General features: G+C 35.8%; 1 protein-coding gene across 11 annotated transcripts in view; it reads left to right on the plus strand.

Moving 5' to 3' along the window:
* Positions 1-17562, plus strand: part of ZNF385B (zinc finger protein 385B) — a 387675-nt gene that overhangs the window by 174021 nt on the left and 196092 nt on the right. The window contains exon 1 of one of the 11 annotated variants that reach the window (XM_072811284.1): positions 8282-8451. The exons of the other annotated variants lie outside the window; for them this stretch is intronic. Coding sequence (XP_072667385.1) covers positions 8442-8451 — 10 coding nt within the window. The 5' untranslated portion in view covers positions 8282-8441. Of the gene's footprint in view, positions 1-8281; positions 8452-17562 lie in introns of those variants that run through there. 11 annotated transcript variants of the gene reach the window in all.

The raw sequence follows: 17562 nt of genomic DNA on the forward strand, positions 1-17562 counted from the left end.
ATTAACTGCTGCAGTTCTAGACTGTTACAACATCGCTGGATATTATATAGGTATTTTTCTAAATCATTCACTCAAATCATAATGTAATGGCTGCTGAATGCTGTGATTAAACTGGGATGGAAATAGCAAATCATTCTCTCTGAATCTCAGATTTTTTTTTCCCCTTCTGAGGGGTATAGAGATTAAAACAAAAGAGAGAGAGAGAGATCTTTTCCAATTGTATTATGCCATTATATCCCAAATAAGTTACCTTGATATAACCAAAAATATAACACAGGTCTTATGCAAGTTGCTCGTTAAAGTACACACAACGTATAGATCTGGGGGTTTTCTGATTAATATGGATAAATGTGATCACCTCCAAGGAAACCATTTTAGATGAACCTAGGCAGAAAAACACAACAAAAAACAATAGACATTTTTATCAGATGTTGGAGTGCCCTCAATCAATTGTATGGGTTAGCCCTTTTGGTGAGAGAAGTATGTAAGCAAGGAGCTTAATGATGAGAATCAGAAAACATTAATGTAAGTTCCAGGAGAGCAGGGTCTCCTATGGTTTCAGCACTCAGAATAGTGCCTGGCATAGAACAGAACTCCATAAACAATTAATAAATATTCCTATGATTTTTCCCTCCACCAACTGGATGACAATAAGCAAGGTTACTTGTCCCTCTGGTTCTCAGTTTCTTTGTTAGTAAAATATGATGACTTATTTAGGTTCTATAATTATATGACATATATTCAAAATTTAAAAACCCCTATTTGTTAAATGTTTCCTTAAAACTGCATTTTAAGCAAGTAAACTCATTCCCCAAAACAAAGGAGTCATCTTTTCCTTATTCATATGGTTTAGAGTTTATATATATGTGTTGTCTTAGAAAAGTATATTATTGATAAATATTTTTTATAGCTAATTCAACTATACAGATCAGTTGCAGGGAAGGTACCCATGTGCTTCTAAAACCCTATTTCAACACTTTTGACTCCAGTGAATTTACCTTTTACAGAGTATTTTAGATGATTTTCGGTCTTGTTTTCAACACCTACTGTGTGTAATCAGCTCTTGAAAGGAAACAAAGCCTATTGGAGATTTTTTTAAATGGTTTTTTGTTTGCTGGTTTTGTTGTTGTTGTTTTTTAGATTCTGTGCTAATGGAGAGGAAGCCTTAAAATCTCTTTGGGTTTCGTCTCCCAGAGATAGATGTACCTAAACATTTTTGTTTGCAGAGTATCATCACACTTCAAAATTGTCTAACTGGTCCCAAGTTATAGGGTCTCGTCCGTCTCCCTCCAAATATATGCCACAGGCAAACTAAACAGAGCACATTTCTCCCAGCTGACGATCACTCTCAGGGGATTAACAGTTGCAGAGCATTGTGTTGCCCTAAACAAACTCAGCCTCAGAGGACAAGCTGGCTTTACATTAAAATAAGCAAGGTAGAGTGGGTGCCATTTAGGTAGATAGAGATTTTTTTTTTTAATGAAAAGAACAAAAATGATGGCATTTCCAGTTTAACCCTACTAAAAATCTTAACACATCTGAGAATCTATCTTAAGAAAACCTACATGGTATTATTGGAACATCTGCTCTCCAGTATAGGAGGGGAGCAGGTGGTCTGCTAGACTCACTGATGACATAACAATTCCTTGATGTGTCCAGTTGTTCAGGGATTTAATGTGTCTGAACCATGTTAGTTATGTGTCATGATGTTGTTGTGGAAATTTATTCTGATGACATTAGTAAGGAATAGTTTTATTTGGGCCATGTTATAAAGGGTTTCTGGGAGCCATATCTTTCCAGCCTGTAAATCATTTCCTTTATATAAGTTAAACAGTTGCATAAAAATGACAGTGGTTAAAAAGATTTAACACCTTGAAAGAAGTCACTAGATATAAGCCTATTTGTGGGCTGGATTTTCTCCCATCTCCTCCCTGCAGGTTCTCTGGGCTCATCTCTATGGATGCAGATAGTACAGGTGAGGAGATTGACTCACTGAGGAGTTGTGGGAATTGATGGCTGAAGTTCCCTATAAATATTGTCTTACCATTATCCTCATTCCCTTTTATCTTGTTTATTTCACACCACTTATATACACTTGCACTGTGACCGTGATCAATGTGAGCCTCCCGTGTGTGTTTAGTCTGTACGCTTGCTCATGTCTGTAACCTTACCAGTTATATCAGAGGATCATTGAGACCCTAAGAAAACTTAAGAATTTAGCATGTTCTCAATATTTACCTACAATAAGGTTTTTAAGTGGGATTATCTAAATTAGCTAATCCTACATCCAGATTTTTATAAACTATATACAGGTTCTTTTAAAGAGCCAAATCCCTCTCACTGCCATTTTTGAGATGGATTTTTTTTTTCGGTTTAGTACCAAAAAATGTAAGGATACAGAAAAAAAATAAACCAAAATAAATTTTTCTGTAAACCTGCAATATTAACTTATTTTGGAGTATTTTCTTCTAAACATATTTCTGTAGATATGCACATAGACAAACATTTGTATAGGTATAGAACACGCTTTTCTTACATATATGATCAATTCTACAGGGTTTCCCCTACTTGTTAGATAGTAAACATTTTCCTGTCACTTAATATATTTTATAATATTTCATAATATTGATGCACACATTCCTCTGCTATTGAGCATTTAGGATGTTTCTATATGTTTGTGATTTTACATAATGTAATGAGCATCTTCACTAATACAATTTTAATTCTTACAATTTGTCTTTTCTGGGTCCATTCTGGATTCTCAAACTCAGAACTCATATAACTCCCTAAATGTTTGCTTTATTCAAATATGTGGCAGCCTAGTTAATAGTAATGATCTTTCATCTACAGAGAGCTGTACTTGTAGATAATTGAAAAGCTGATTAGGCTACAATTTTTTCTTCAGCATAATCTCACCAGAAATAATAGTAATTAATGCCTTCAGGTGGTCTTCAGCAAAAACGCAGCACTAAGTATTAAAAATGAATGTCACTAAAAAATTTTACATACATTTTAGACACTGTAAGAACTCTTAAATTAATATATAAGATGTGCTAGAACTTAAAATTAATCATGAGAGAAAAATAATAGTATAATTCAAAGCAAAATAATTACTCACAGATATTTTCATTTTCCCCTGAAGGAAAACAAAAAAATGAAAAACTAAATTTTCTTCTAAAGAAAAAAAAACTTTAAAAACCCACAAAAGGACCACTTGTTTTTTGTGTTCTTTTGAAACATGTTTGTTTAAAAATGATTTATAATTTTCAGGGGCACCTGGGGGCTTCAGTTGGTTAGGTGTCTCTTGATCTCGGATCAGGTTTGATCTCAGGATCATGGGTTGAAGCCTTGCTGTGGGCTCCACACTGGGCATGGAGCCTATTTTAAAAAAAGATTTATATTTTAAATTTCCCCCCAAATATAAAATATTTTATATTCTCTGGCAATCACTAGAAAAAATTTGAGTTTAACCTTGCTGTCTCAATTCACTGGTTACTATGAGGAGGGAGCTAGGGAGGAGCACTGGATTGGAAGATTTGTGACCTTGGGCAATTTACTTATACTCTTAATCTCAGTGTCTACATCTGTGCAATAGCTGTTATGAGAATTTAATGTAAATTACCTAAAAGAGTGCCTGACACATAGCTGACTCTCAGGAAACGCTAGCTCATTTTGCTTCTGTTTTTCTCTCCTGTTTTTAAATGATAATGCAGAATGTTTCAAGATGTGGATTTTAAAATAATCTCTTTCCTTGAATGAAAGTCATCAACTAAAGCTGTACTAGTAGGTGAATGATTGCCATTTTGCTATAAAATTATAAACCTACAAACAATTTGAGAAACAATAATACATCAAACAGATATGAGATGTTAAAACTCCAAAATTAAGCCATTCTGATGTCCCCAGGTTTACCCTGTTTCTTTACATATAATTAATTGCTCAAAAATAATTAAAATAATGACTTAAATTTATGTAACAATTTATGGTTTCAAATATTGTCATTGAGTTGGTTTGATCCTCACACAAACAACATCCTAGAAGTTCATGGAAGGTAAGTGATTGGCCCAAGGCCAAACTAAACCAATACTAAAGACAGAATAAAAGATAATGTTATTTCTACTTTCAGTTCTATTATCCATTAAGTAAAAAGAGAAAAGGAAAACAAAAACTAAGATGATAGATTATCTAAAAGTTAATGGAAGGGAAAACTTATCAAAACTGTTCTTAAATGGTTTTTAGTGTTAAAAAAATAAAAATTAAAAATAAATGAGCCATGTATGTATCTTAGAAACTAGGAAAAATGAATCAAAATTAATCAAAGAAAGTTAGGAAGCAGACATTAATAAAGACAAAAGCAAGTATGAAAAAAAATCAACAGCTAGTATCATTCTTGAGGGGAAAATCTACTTGAGTAGACACATGCATGACCAACCTGATTAAGGACAAATTAATCGAAGAACAAATATAAAAATCTGAGTTTAACTTCTCAAACATGGCTGCTCATACTGCTTTTCAGAGGAAAGAGAGAGTGGTGATCTGCTCTCCAGTCTTTTTATGAAGTTAGCAGGTACTTAAATATCAAGCACCTGGTAAAGATGCTATATTCCTTTGCTAAGGCCACTGTAACAAGCACCACAGACTGAGTGGTGCAAACGACAAAAACGTATTGTCTCACAGTTTGTGGAACTAGAATTCTGAACTCAAAGTGTTGGCAGGGTAGGTTCCTTCTGAGGACTGTGAGGGAAGGATTTGTTCCTTGCCTCTCTTTGGTCTGTAGATGGCTGTCTTCTCCCTGTGTCTCTCCACATCCTGTTCCCTCTGTACCTATCTATATCCAGATTTCTCATTTTTATAAAGACACCAGTCATATTGGATTAGGGGCCACTCTGATGTCTTCATTGTAGCTCGATCACCTCTTTTAAAGGCCCTACCTCCAAATAAGGTCATATTCTGAGACATTGGGGGGTTTCATGTCCTCAACATTTGAAGTAGTGGGGGGACATAATTCAAACCAACACACATGCCCTTTGTCTTTGATTACTTTGTCATTTGCTTTCATGAGGTTTTCCTAATAAAACTTTGAAAGAGGCCACACCCTCTTATGAAAATTTTTAAACAAATTACATAATTTTGGAGCTGGAATGAGCTATAGAAATCTAATCTAACAATGCCTTTATTCTATTATAGACTAAACAGGCTGAGAGATATTGGGTGACTTTCCAGTCAGTCAATTATATCTGGTTTTCTGGTACGACCTTTTCCAAATTTTTCACACCCCTGGAGGGCTACACGGAATCTCCAGTCAGTACCGGGCTGGTGTTGGAGTCTTTGACTTGGTGATGTGGTATTCCTCCTACGTACTTGTTCTTCCTACTATCATACCTTCCTATTAAGCATGACTTGCTTTGGGCCTAGTCAGATGAGCGCATCCAACCATCGCCCCTGGTGACTTCTCTGCCTTCACATAGGTCCTTTGGAATATTTATGCAGTTTGGTGTTTGGGTTTATAAAAATTCCCGTGGCGATAAACGGAGTTGCCCTTGTATAGTTTCAATCATTAGGCAATACCAAAGACTTATTGTAATTGGTTTGGAATCAAAGATAGTTTTCTTAAGGAATATATTATTACCACTAACATTGAGGAGTCCTCCAGAGCCATTCTTATTAAATTGCTATTTCCTTGAAGGTGAAATGGTCAGTCATTCTCCAACCAAAGCTGTTGATTCAATAGCTCTCAAGGAGTCCTAGACACCTACATTTTTAGCAGGGAATCTTGGTGATTCTTTAGGTAATTTTAACACCACACTTTGAAAACACCAAAAAATCCCACTTTAAATTAACACATTAATCATCAGTTTTTATAGAGCTATTATTAGGAATGATTGCTTCATTTCCCAATAATATCATATTTTATCAAACCTAAGGGTTTTTTTATGTAACTCACATCATTATTCCATGTGTCACTAAGAAAGAAAAAAGTGTCAGTAAACTTTGACACAAAGCCTTAAAGAGAGTTCTCTGGACTTCCGTGAATTATTCACACCAGCAACTCATCACATTCAAATTTCTGTTCAGAGGGATCTGGCAATTTCTTTCCCCTTCAGTTGCATTACTAGGCCTGTGATAGGCAAAACTTTTACATGTACCACATCTTCCACTTGAGGTTACCTTTCTTACATCCTGTAATGCAATAGAATGTTACTTTCCAAGAAGAAAAACTGCAGTTGCTGTCATTCCTCCAATAATGAACATCTGCTTCACTAATAACAAATACATACTTCACACCTGTTTATATGCCATCTTTGTATGCAACAACTTCTATGTCAAATCATACTGTGGCTCTTAAAAAATATAGGTTTAAAAATAATTTTTAAATGGCAGTTAAACTCAATACATGATATCACTCAAAAATTATGTCACTCAGCTGAAGAGACCTTATTAACAGCTATGACCAAGTCCATGCACACTCTGACATTGACAAATACAAGTTGTGAGTGCTGCCTTGTGTATACTTATCATAAGATGTGATTAATTAGACACGGATCTCGACTCAGAGCTGTGAAGATGTGGTGGTAGGGGTGGGGGAGATCTCAGAATCCATGTAATATGGTAATACAACAATTTGCAACGGAGACTATCCTCGTACTAGATGCTAGGGTAACATAATGAGCTAGAGCAGCAGTTCTCAAAGTGTAGTCCTGGGACTAGCGGCATCAGCAGAGCATCACCTGGGAATTTGTTGTAAATTCTCAGGTTCCACCCTAGAGAGTCTGAATCAGAAACTCTGGGAATTGGGCCCAGCAGCCTGTTCTAACAAGACCTCCAGGGATCTCTGAAGCATGCTTAAGTGTGAGAACTACTAGATAAGAATGAATGGAAGTCAAAGGCAGGGAGGGAGGCCTCCCTTCACATTTATAGAGAAATATTTATTAATTTAAACACACACACCTCTTCTTGAAACTTGGTTTACTCAATGTAAGAATTTATATGTGCAATCCTTCAGATGACTACATTCAAATAGATATATTTGATACACAAAAGTCCTTCGTTTTATAATGGCCAAGAAAAACAACAACAACAGTCCTTGGTATATTTTATTATTATTATTATCCTTAGCTATCGCCCTCCCTTTTTTCCTCTTAGCTCCAAACTGTCCTAGCTCTAGTCTTTTCCCACCTTCCCTGTATCACATAGATTCAGAAAAATCTGCAATACCAGGATAGTTCAAAATTTTCCCTTTTACACTTTCCTCAAACTCTCTCTTCCTCTCCTTTTCCTGTTTTTAACTTTCACCCTTAACAATAATAGTAGCTAATCCTGTAACAGTTGAATCCCCAAAATAAGGGATAGAGAAATATGTTTGAACAAAAACATCTGTAAAACGTCACTTCAAGTATTTGGATTCAAGGAAGGTACAGTTTAACTGCTGTCCTCTGTTATTATAATATGTAAATGGTAATATGTGTTGTAGGATAACTGAAAAACAGTTGCTATTATATGTAATATTTGGACATGTCATTTCACTTTCTATTTTAGAAAACATAGTCTCAAAAATCACATTCAACTTATTGACTCTAGTGTTATCTGACATGCTGTGTATCCTTCTTTTGGGCTCAGATATGGATTTTTCTCTTTTTAAATTGTTAATACACATCTAGCAGAAAAATAAAAAGAAACGAGATATTCCTTTGTTAAGTGTTCATTGCAATATCCTTATTGGTTTAAAACTGCAAGATTTATTCCCTCAGGAGAAACTGATTTCAGAAATAATTATCTTTGTATTGGAGTCAAACAAATAATCCATTGTGAAACGGAAATCATTTTGGAGGCTCAAGCTCATAACATCAAATAATAAATATATTTGCATTCTGTGATCCTTGATGGGTGATATAACTTTAATCATCAGTCTTCCCTAAAAACGTGCATATTATACAGAGTTTATTTTCTAGCAGAATTTCTTGTTAGTTCGAAGCGAGACGTATTTTAAATTCTTGAGAGGAAAAAAAAAAGGGGAAAAAAGAGGACACTTACATTTTCTAAACAGGATTTCACAAGCTTATTTGCATAAGTTTAAATTTTGTTTCCTTGTGAATTCAGTAGAAAATATTACTGGAATTTTAAAGAAACAGCATAATCGATTCAGAATTTACATCTGCAACCCCAGTGAAGTAACCTAGTTTTCCATCATTTTTTTTGGCTCTGTCGGCTGAGGAGGCAGCAACTGACAGTCCCTGTATTGTTGGTTAGTTTCCACCGAGGTGCACAGTGGGTGAGTGAGTGGAGTCCGTCCAGTACTCCAGCAGGCGGGGGACACAGGAGGAGTTGGTGAGGGCTCACACTATCTGTCACAAAACGTGCAGCAGGTTAACATACTTCTCAGCTCTTCATACCTTTATCGGACAGAAATTACAGACTGGCTCAATTGACGATTGCTAAGAAACATGCTTCTCGGTAAGTAACATAACTTACAAATGGTAGATTTGTTCTAAAGTGGCAGGAAAAAAACGTGTATATATATATATATATGGATATGTACTTGGCTTAGGCTGTAATTTTCCAGGGTTTCTGCAGATTTTGTACGGTGCTGGGCAATACCATGATCAGTAGTATGTGTCCTACTAGGATTTTAGTTGATGAGGTGTGACAACTTAGCATGATCTTGGACATGTAAATGTAAATTAAAAGGGCAGCATGACCAGCATTGCTGTACTTTTTCTCCTTCCGTTAAGATGAGCATAACATTTGGGGGGTTAATCAGTAGTTGTTATAGACAACAGAGTCTGTGCAGTCTAAATGTTAACATGACTCCGGGGTTTAAAAATATATTGGACTTCCATATGTTGTTAAAGTGCTATGATGTGTCCTCTAAAAGAGAACCATTTCTGCATGATTATTTTATTAATATTTAAAATACATGGAAATGCCTAGATTGCCAGTTTTAAAATTAGTTTCAAGTAGAACATGGAAAAAGTGAAGTGTTAAGCATATTTTAGTAATATTCACAATTATATCTCATATGTTACAAAGTATTTTTAAAGATAGCATTTGCATGCATTCATCTTAATAGAAATCTGACAAAACCTTTCAAAGAAGATCCTATATGGAAAGCTTTCTCACTTTATAGAAGAACATAATTAAATTAGAATTTCACTGGGAGCTACATAAACACTTTAAAAATGCCTCATAGATAAAACGCTTCATTTATTGTCAAGTTAATATTGTGAAACACTGGCTGAATTTTATGCCTTGGATTATTTATTTGGAAAACAAACATTTTCCTACTAGAATATGTCAGTAAGTGCACAATGCATTAAAGAATTTTCCAGTTAATAAGGGCTAAACAAACATCTGAAATTTCTAGGAAATTAAGCGAAAACATCTTTTATTGCAATGGTTCTACTTTGACCAATTGTACACATGATTTCACATGTGAGAACAATTTTAGCCTTTATTTGGAGTTACTTGTTATGTCACTATTTAGGGATGTTTGATATCCCATTTGGGAGATAGTAAACATAACTGTGTTGGTAGTTTAAAAGATAAATTATATTTGTATTTCATTGTCAGCATGTTTAAATAATTTAAATATTAGGTCAGTCTCCACAGAGAAAGCCTAAAATTGATGATGTATTTCGGAGGTCAATTTTTGCTGTAATTTCAAGCCTATTTATTGTTTTTACTTGGTAACAGTATACTGTTATGAAGAAACTGGTCCAGGAATTAGGTGACCAAGTTTGGGTCCTGAGTCCTCAACACTGCCCCTAAATATGGGTTAGCAACTCTGTAAATCCATAAAATTATTTCTTAGACTTTTACTTTATTTTTGCTATTCCATTTCTGCCCTCTTAGTTTTTATTGTCCTGTCATTTTGGTGGTGGTATATACATGTATAAAACAAACAGGAAATTTTAAATAGGGGCTTTTATTTATTTTATTTTAATTCCAGCTAATTACATACAGGGTTATATTAGTTTCAGGTATACAACATCGTGATTCAACAATTCTTTGTATCACCCAGTACTTACCCTGACACTCCTTAGTCCCCATCACCCATTTATCCCATCCCCCCCACCTCCCTTCTGGTAACCATCAGTTTGTTGTCTATAGTTTACAGTATGTTTCTCGGTTTGTCTCTCTCTCTCTTTTTTTTCCTTAGCTCATTTGTTTCTTAAATTCCACATATGAGTGAAATTGTACGGTATTTCTCTTTCTCTGACTTATTTCAGTTAGCATAATACACTCTAGCTCTATCCATGTCCCTGAAAATGGCAAGATTTCATTCTTTTTGATGGCTGAGTAATATTCAGTAATATAAATTCATACCACATTTTCTTTATCCATTCATCTATCAATGGACACTTGGGCTGCTTCCATAATTTAACCATTGTATATAATGCTACAGTAAACATAGGGGTGGATGCATCCCTTTAAATTAGTATTTTTGTGTTCTTTGAGTAAATACCAGTAGTGCAATTACTAGATTGTAGAGTAGTTCTATTTTTAACTTTTTGAGGAACCTCCATCCTGTGTTTCACAGTGGCTGCAGCAGTTTGCATTCCCACCAATAGTGCAAGACGGTTCCTTTTTCTCCTCACCCTCACCAACACTTGTTGTTTCTTGTATTTTTTGTTTTAGAAGGGCCATTCTTTCATATGGGGCCTCTCTTCATATTATAAGGTTCAATGCCATTGATGGAGAATGAGTGATGGAAACAATTTACTATAGTGACCCTGGCCTCTGGAAAGCACACCTGTGCTTTGGTGAAGTAGCCACCATTTTATTTATCATCTGTGAAGGTCCTGATATATATGCATGTTTTTTACAACCTTCAAAGTCAGAAAATCCTTACTAATACCCATCTTGAAAACATTTACAAAAAAAATGGTCTTTCACTTGAAACATCTAAACAGTAGCTTCTCACATGCAAAATTGCAAAAAAACAAAAACAAAAAAAAATATGTTGCATACCATATCCATTACCTCTCCATTTACCCAAGACTCTTCCATCTGATTGGAAACTAAAATGTTAGACTTGATCCTTTCTATCATTTCACTGAGATAATTTCAACGTGGCTGAGGTTGGAGAGCATGAGCTTCAGATGACAGTTGGAATTGTTCTACTTCTTCCTTCACTTCCGAGTGGTTTCAGGAAAATTGCCCATCCTTTCTAAACTCATTTCCTCCATAAATATGAATACACATGTACATCTCATAGGATTGCTCTAAGGACTGCACAGGTGATATTTATAAATGTAAACTGTGGTACTTGAGTCTTTAAATTGGTGACCTATAAATGGTAGACAATTACTGTCATTGTCTTATTAAATTATCAACTGTTGATTTCTATTAGAATTCACCCTACTTTCTAGGATTGCTGAAACTGTATAGGTTTTATGAAATTATTCACTCCAGTGTTCCAATGAGATGAGTGAATTATTTTCCTGTGTGGATTTAGAGTCAACCAGAGCGAACTCTAAATTATAGTTGTGAGCTATAATTACTTCAATGGTTAAGACCATTTTGGCCTCTGGGAGTGAAAAGTTATATTTTACACTGCATGTGAAAGAAGTATTTGTGAATTCATCTCTGTCTTCTATTCATACCTGGGTTAAAATGAGCCACGGTGTTGAGCCATTTCTTTGGAACATTACATAAACTTACTTGTTCTTGGCCACGTAGCAGTTGGGAATGTACAAACAGGCCTCAAAGGAACCAAACAGCAAATTCTTCACAGGCAGGAAACCCAATATTTACACATTAATCAATAGGGTGATGGTCACTACGGTGGCTTATGACTAAGATTTCTTGTTCATCATGAATGGGAGCTGGCATTTTGAAGTACTTCATGTTAATGCGTTCAACGGGACTAGACTGAAGCAGGGTTGTGCCACAGGCATCCCGGCACCAGAGGCTCTCTGTTCTCCCTCCCCTGCTCTGGTAGGGAGTGCCTGCACATTCTTCTTTTTTTCCTTCAAACTGGTTTTCCTATCTTCTAGCCACACTAAAATGTAAATGGTTTATAGTGCTTCACCAACATTTTCTATGTATTTACATTTTAACGTAATGAAAAACTTCAAGCTAAAAATCTAAAGTCCTAACCCCATATAATTTTAAGTCATAGCAAGTGGGTTGGAAGGTGTTGAAGTAACAAAGAAAAACAGAGAGATACATCCTCTAGATTCTACATTCTCATTGTCCTCCAAGGAGCAAAAATTCATTCTAAAAGGCAAAAAAAAAAAAATCTTAACTCTTCTTATATGTAAAGCACAGAGATACAGATAGTACATAGATAGCTATATGGTATATCTGTGTTATTAGAATTTTGTGGGAGGGGTAAAAAAAAATGTCAAGAAGACCCCGTGGGGTGGGGCGGTGGGAGATAAAGAAAAAAAATGTGTTGAGAAATGCTGCTCTAGATGAGAATTTTAAAGGACTCTCTTAAGCCTGTAGAGTCCAAATTCTACTGAACTGTTGCTGAATGTTTTCAGTATGAAGTAACTTTTGTCCAACTTAGTATTTACATTGAAAATCAGTATTTATGTTCTAAGAAGTCAAATATGCTCACTTGTACCTTTTACTCTTTTTAGTTATAAGAATAAATAAAGAAGAAAGACTTGAGAACAAGAGATACTTGAACCTGAATTCCACTTCCTCTCTTATTTGTTTTGTGACCCTTGGTAGATCACTTACCCTCTTTAAACTTCAGTCCTTTTGTCTTTAGTTTACTTGGGGGGGAGGTCATAATGTCTACATTGTGGAATTCCAGTATCATAGGTATTAATCAAAATAATGTACATAAAACCTTCTGCACATTGCCTAGTACATAGTAAATGCAAGCCAATTACTAGCTATAATTCTCTGTTCCTTTTTGTGTCACTTACTGTCTTAAAATTATTATAGAAAAAAGATTTAAATTTGGGAGGTGAATATTATGACTCATAAAATACAGAAGTCCCTCTGAGAAAAATATTAATGTTATCCATTAAAAGAAAGATAAATTTCTAGTTTTCCTTTAAGCCAGTGATGATACCTATTGACATAAATCACAAGCAGATAAAATCTATGGGGTGCCTGGCTAGCTCAGTTGGAAGAGCATGTGAGTCTTCATCTTGGGAGCCCCATGTTGAGTGTAGAGATTGCTAAAGAAAAAAATTTTTAAAAACTTAAATTTTAAAAAAAGATAAAATCTAAATTAAACTGTTTTATTTATTTATTTTTTACTTTTTTATTTATTTATTTATTTTGGTCAGAGGCAATCCTCCACTAAATTAAACACTTAACATCTATAGTTGCTAATGTAGTCTGTTAAATGTAGAATGATTAATTTTTCTGGAAGTTTTGTTGAAATGTGTTTCTTTACATACTATTCAGCCATAAAGTCATTGTTTTACTTTCCCTAGTACCGTGCGAACTCTGTATCCTTTGGAGTTGAGGTCTGTTTGTGACATCACTTTTGCCTGAAATGCCATCATTTTCCTGTCTGTACAGATACTGTTTGCTTTTAGATATTCACCAACATGTATGGAATTGTAGGCTAGAGAAATTAATTGAAAGGAAGTAGTGAGAGTCAGCCAGTATTTCAAATTTGAGAATTCAGGTGAAGTGGAGTGAAATTCAGTATTGATACAGCTCTTGAGAATTCATGTAAAATGGAGTGAGTTTCAGTATTGAGATGACTTTGTGGAAGATCATGCTTGTTTTCTTGGAAGAAGTATCTACAATTCTCTCTCTCTCCTTACCTCTCCACAAGTGATTATTCTGCTTTTGTGATAACTATTAAAACTCTAACCTACTAACCTATTCCCTGGTTATTTTTATTTCTTTCACTTTGTGAGATTAATATTCTACAGATGAAAATCCAATGGAGAAGGAAGAGTGCTTTCATTGTAAGGATTGGAATGTGCAAAGCAGAATGACGAACTCTGAAATGCATGGTATCCCTCCTTGCCTTTTCAGCTTATCTTCTTCTTAAGTAATTTGTCTTGTCAGCAATGTTTCCATTTTTCTGTGATAGAAGTCCTTTAATAACAAATAACCATGTAGTAGTGTTCTCCACACCAGAGTCTGGCTTTATAACTATTGGCTTTGACAGCAGAAAATAAGAGTTTGAGGAGCAGGATTAAGAGAATGCTATAGATAGGCAACATGTTTATCCAGCAGAAATTGTCCCCAAATAGTAGAATTCAGAAAGCACCAAAGATGGCAGTTATTTAAGACTTGTCCTAGCTTTCCAGGGAGCTGAGAGAACACAATTTCACAAGGTAGACAGATATCACATTTCAAAAACATATGAGAAATCAAAGAACCTCATTTGGAATAAAATATATTGGCTCAGATTCTGTCTCCATATGCTTCAAACATCATACTCCAAGAGGGTTTTGGAAGAAGTTTTGACTTTAAAAAGTCATTAGACTGCAAAGTTGGATTAAGAATACATACGTACTAAATGACACCCTGGAAGTTCTGGTGCACACGAGGTATTCTCTAACCCATACAGAATCGTCTCACATCTACTTGCTGGCATTCCAGCAGAAGAATTTGAGGGTTTTCAAGACAGTAGGAGGCAAATGTTTCAGCAAAAATGGCAGGATTTGTAAGACAGCCCCTTTGAGGACTGACCAGTGAAACAGTTTCCCCAAACCTAGAAGTCTAAAAGTATCATCCCTAAAAGGTTAGAATAATCTTCACATAACTTCTAACCACAGCATGAGACGGAATTAATATGGTATTTTTTCATCTTCTCTATTTCACTCAGGACAGCCAAAGTGACTTACACAAAATGTCTCATCTAGGAAAGTTGGAATTAGAACCCAATCCATTATTTCTTTCTGTTCGTTCACTATGCTTCCCTCTGTTCCAGATAGGGTGAGCAAGAGGTCTGGCGCAGGTGCTAGGCTGCTATAGACCTGTGCTAGGAAGTCATGTAATGCCCCTTACTCCATCCCTTAATTTTGTTTGCATCTCGAGGTCACTAAGTATAAGATCTTCCTATGTAGTCTACTTGAAAATCGGTGGAGTTAGACCCATGATCTTTTTCTGTTAAAACTTTTTTTGCTTCCTCTCAATCATGTGCATTTCTCTGTTTCATTTTACAGAAATGTTTCAACATAATTTAGAGAAGCATCACCAATTAATTTTCATCTGTTTAGAAAGATTAAAGTGGCCTTGACTCATGTGGGGAAGTCACTAGCCAGTCTGTATTTGTTCACCACCCTGGGTATTATTGAAACAAGAAAACACTTGACGCTGCTGGTCCCATATTATCTTTGTTGGCACTTTTTTACCACGCACTCTCTTGAGCCTTGTTGGGCACTTTCATGTAGTAGGAAGAAATAGAAATGGATTGGTTTGATAATTAACTTGTGCCTGACATATTGTTTTTAAGTCTCATACAAAGTAAGAAGGACCTGACTGTTCTATGGTGGATCAAACAGTTTGATTGAAGGCATAATCAGCTGGGTTTTCCAAAGAATTTAATAAGGGACCTGTTTGCAGAGATGTAGTAAGGTTAAAGGGAGTCAGCAATAGATGTCAAGGTTCTTATTGACCAACCATAAACTCTCCCATTCCTGAGGGAGAAGGGGGTGGCAGTTAATAGAGGTGTCTAAGTTTGGTGAGAGCTGAAATTGGAGGCTGAAAGGGAGACTACTCAACAGAAGTTGTTACCCTAAAAAGATGTCATTGACAGATGCAGGCAATGAGGGAGACTGAAAGAAATATTCCAATTTCTCTGTTCTTCCCATACAGAAGGGGCAAAAAGTAGAGCAAGGATCTAGAAGCAAACAGAGAAGAACCAGCATACAGGGTCTCCTGACCTCATTTCAAATGAGGTATTTAATTTGAACAATAACGGATGGGAAGTGTTCCTTTAGTGCATCATATCCCTTGGTAGGTTCTAGATGTTGTTCTAATGTTCTAGATACTGTTCTGGATATTGATTGGCTTTTAAAATTTTATATTAACTTGGAATCTTTTATGCAAATGTGAATTGTTGAACTGTGTAGTGGTAATGCACACAGTCTAGTGAAGGATTGGGATCTGTTTGCTCCTAAAAGAAATGATTCCTACTTGTCATGCTTCTGCATTTTTGACCGTGCTTTTTTATGGTCTTCTGCTATTCTGTCTCGGCTGGCAGATGACACAGCCCTCCATGTCTATAGCTACTCTGGCTTCTAGTCTTGGATTCAACTATTTTCATTTTTTCTGTTCATTTAGAAAAGACAAAACTACATCACCGTAGTCATTTGTGCGACACATTTTGTATTGAGCATCTATTCTGCTCAGTAAAGGCCCTAAGGATATTGAGGTGAGCAAAGCAGGAAAGCCTCCTGCTCTATGTCTCAGTTTTTTTCTAACTCTTTGAGACCTCAGGGATTCTCTTAAGAATATTTAGGGGCACCTGGATATTGCACATGGTTGAGCACCTGACTCTTGGTCTTGGCTCAGATGATGATCTCGAGGTCATCGGATCAAACCCCGACTCAGACTCCACATCCAGCACAGAGTCTACTTGGGACTCTCTCTCCCTCTCCCTCTGTCCCTACTCCTCCACATACTCTCAAGAAGGTAAATAAATCTTTAAAAAAAATGAATATTTACTCTTCTGATGCTTTTTTGAGGGGTAGGGGTGAGGGTGGGAAGAGGTACATTTTCTGGTGCTTAGCTGAATTCTGAACTGTCAAGGTTACCAAATTAATATGTGAGGTATTTATGGTATTCTACGTAGCATCATTGTTGTCAGTCATTCAAAAAATTATTCCTGAGTATTTACGGTATACTTGTACATGAAGCAATCGAGAAATTAATAAAATATCTTAGTGTTTAGGGTACTGCACACTTAGTTCGGAAGCAGATATGCAAATAACAACAAAGGCTGAGTGTCAAGGGCTATGGATCTAGCAAATGATTCCGTTGTTTTGGGCGTGGGTGACTATAAGAGTTACAGTAATAACCATAACACCGAATTTCCTGGCTGCTCAGGCGAGCCGCTTAAAACCTCACTGTTAGTAATGTAATGTGTTGTTTTTATTTAAGAGGAATCCCATAAGTACTGACTCGTAAAAGTAGCGTTTCCCAGAATCCACTGGCACAGACTCTTCAACTCTTTCAAACACACATGAAACAGTTCCAGGCTCAGTTTTAGCCCTGAGGATGAATGACATGATTCTCAATTAGGGGATTCAGTAGGAACTATGGTTTTAGAGATCATTGAACATGTACTTTATACCAGTAGTGTAGACCTGGACTCTGGAAAAATACCAGAACTATGAAAATTGAAACCACATGATCATGAAAATGTTGTCCTAATCGTGATTGGCATTATTTATATATTTGAACAGCTATAACTATGGACTCTGTAACTACTTAGAAAGTCACAGCCCTTGTCCTATTTCCAAATCTATGCCTTCAAATGCTTTGTGTAGGCCAGAGTTGGCTGATCCCTAACATGTTGAAAGGGAAGCTCAATAACCTTAGTTTTAATCTAAGATTGAGACTTTTCTCTGGCATTACAGTTTTGGCATGCCCAATGAGGCTTTATTTTTCTAAACAATGAAAAGAAAC

Source organism: Canis lupus, chromosome 34 (assembly GCF_048164855.1).
Source record: "Canis lupus baileyi chromosome 34, mCanLup2.hap1, whole genome shotgun sequence".
NCBI classification, from domain to species: Eukaryota; Metazoa; Chordata; class Mammalia; order Carnivora; family Canidae; genus Canis; species Canis lupus.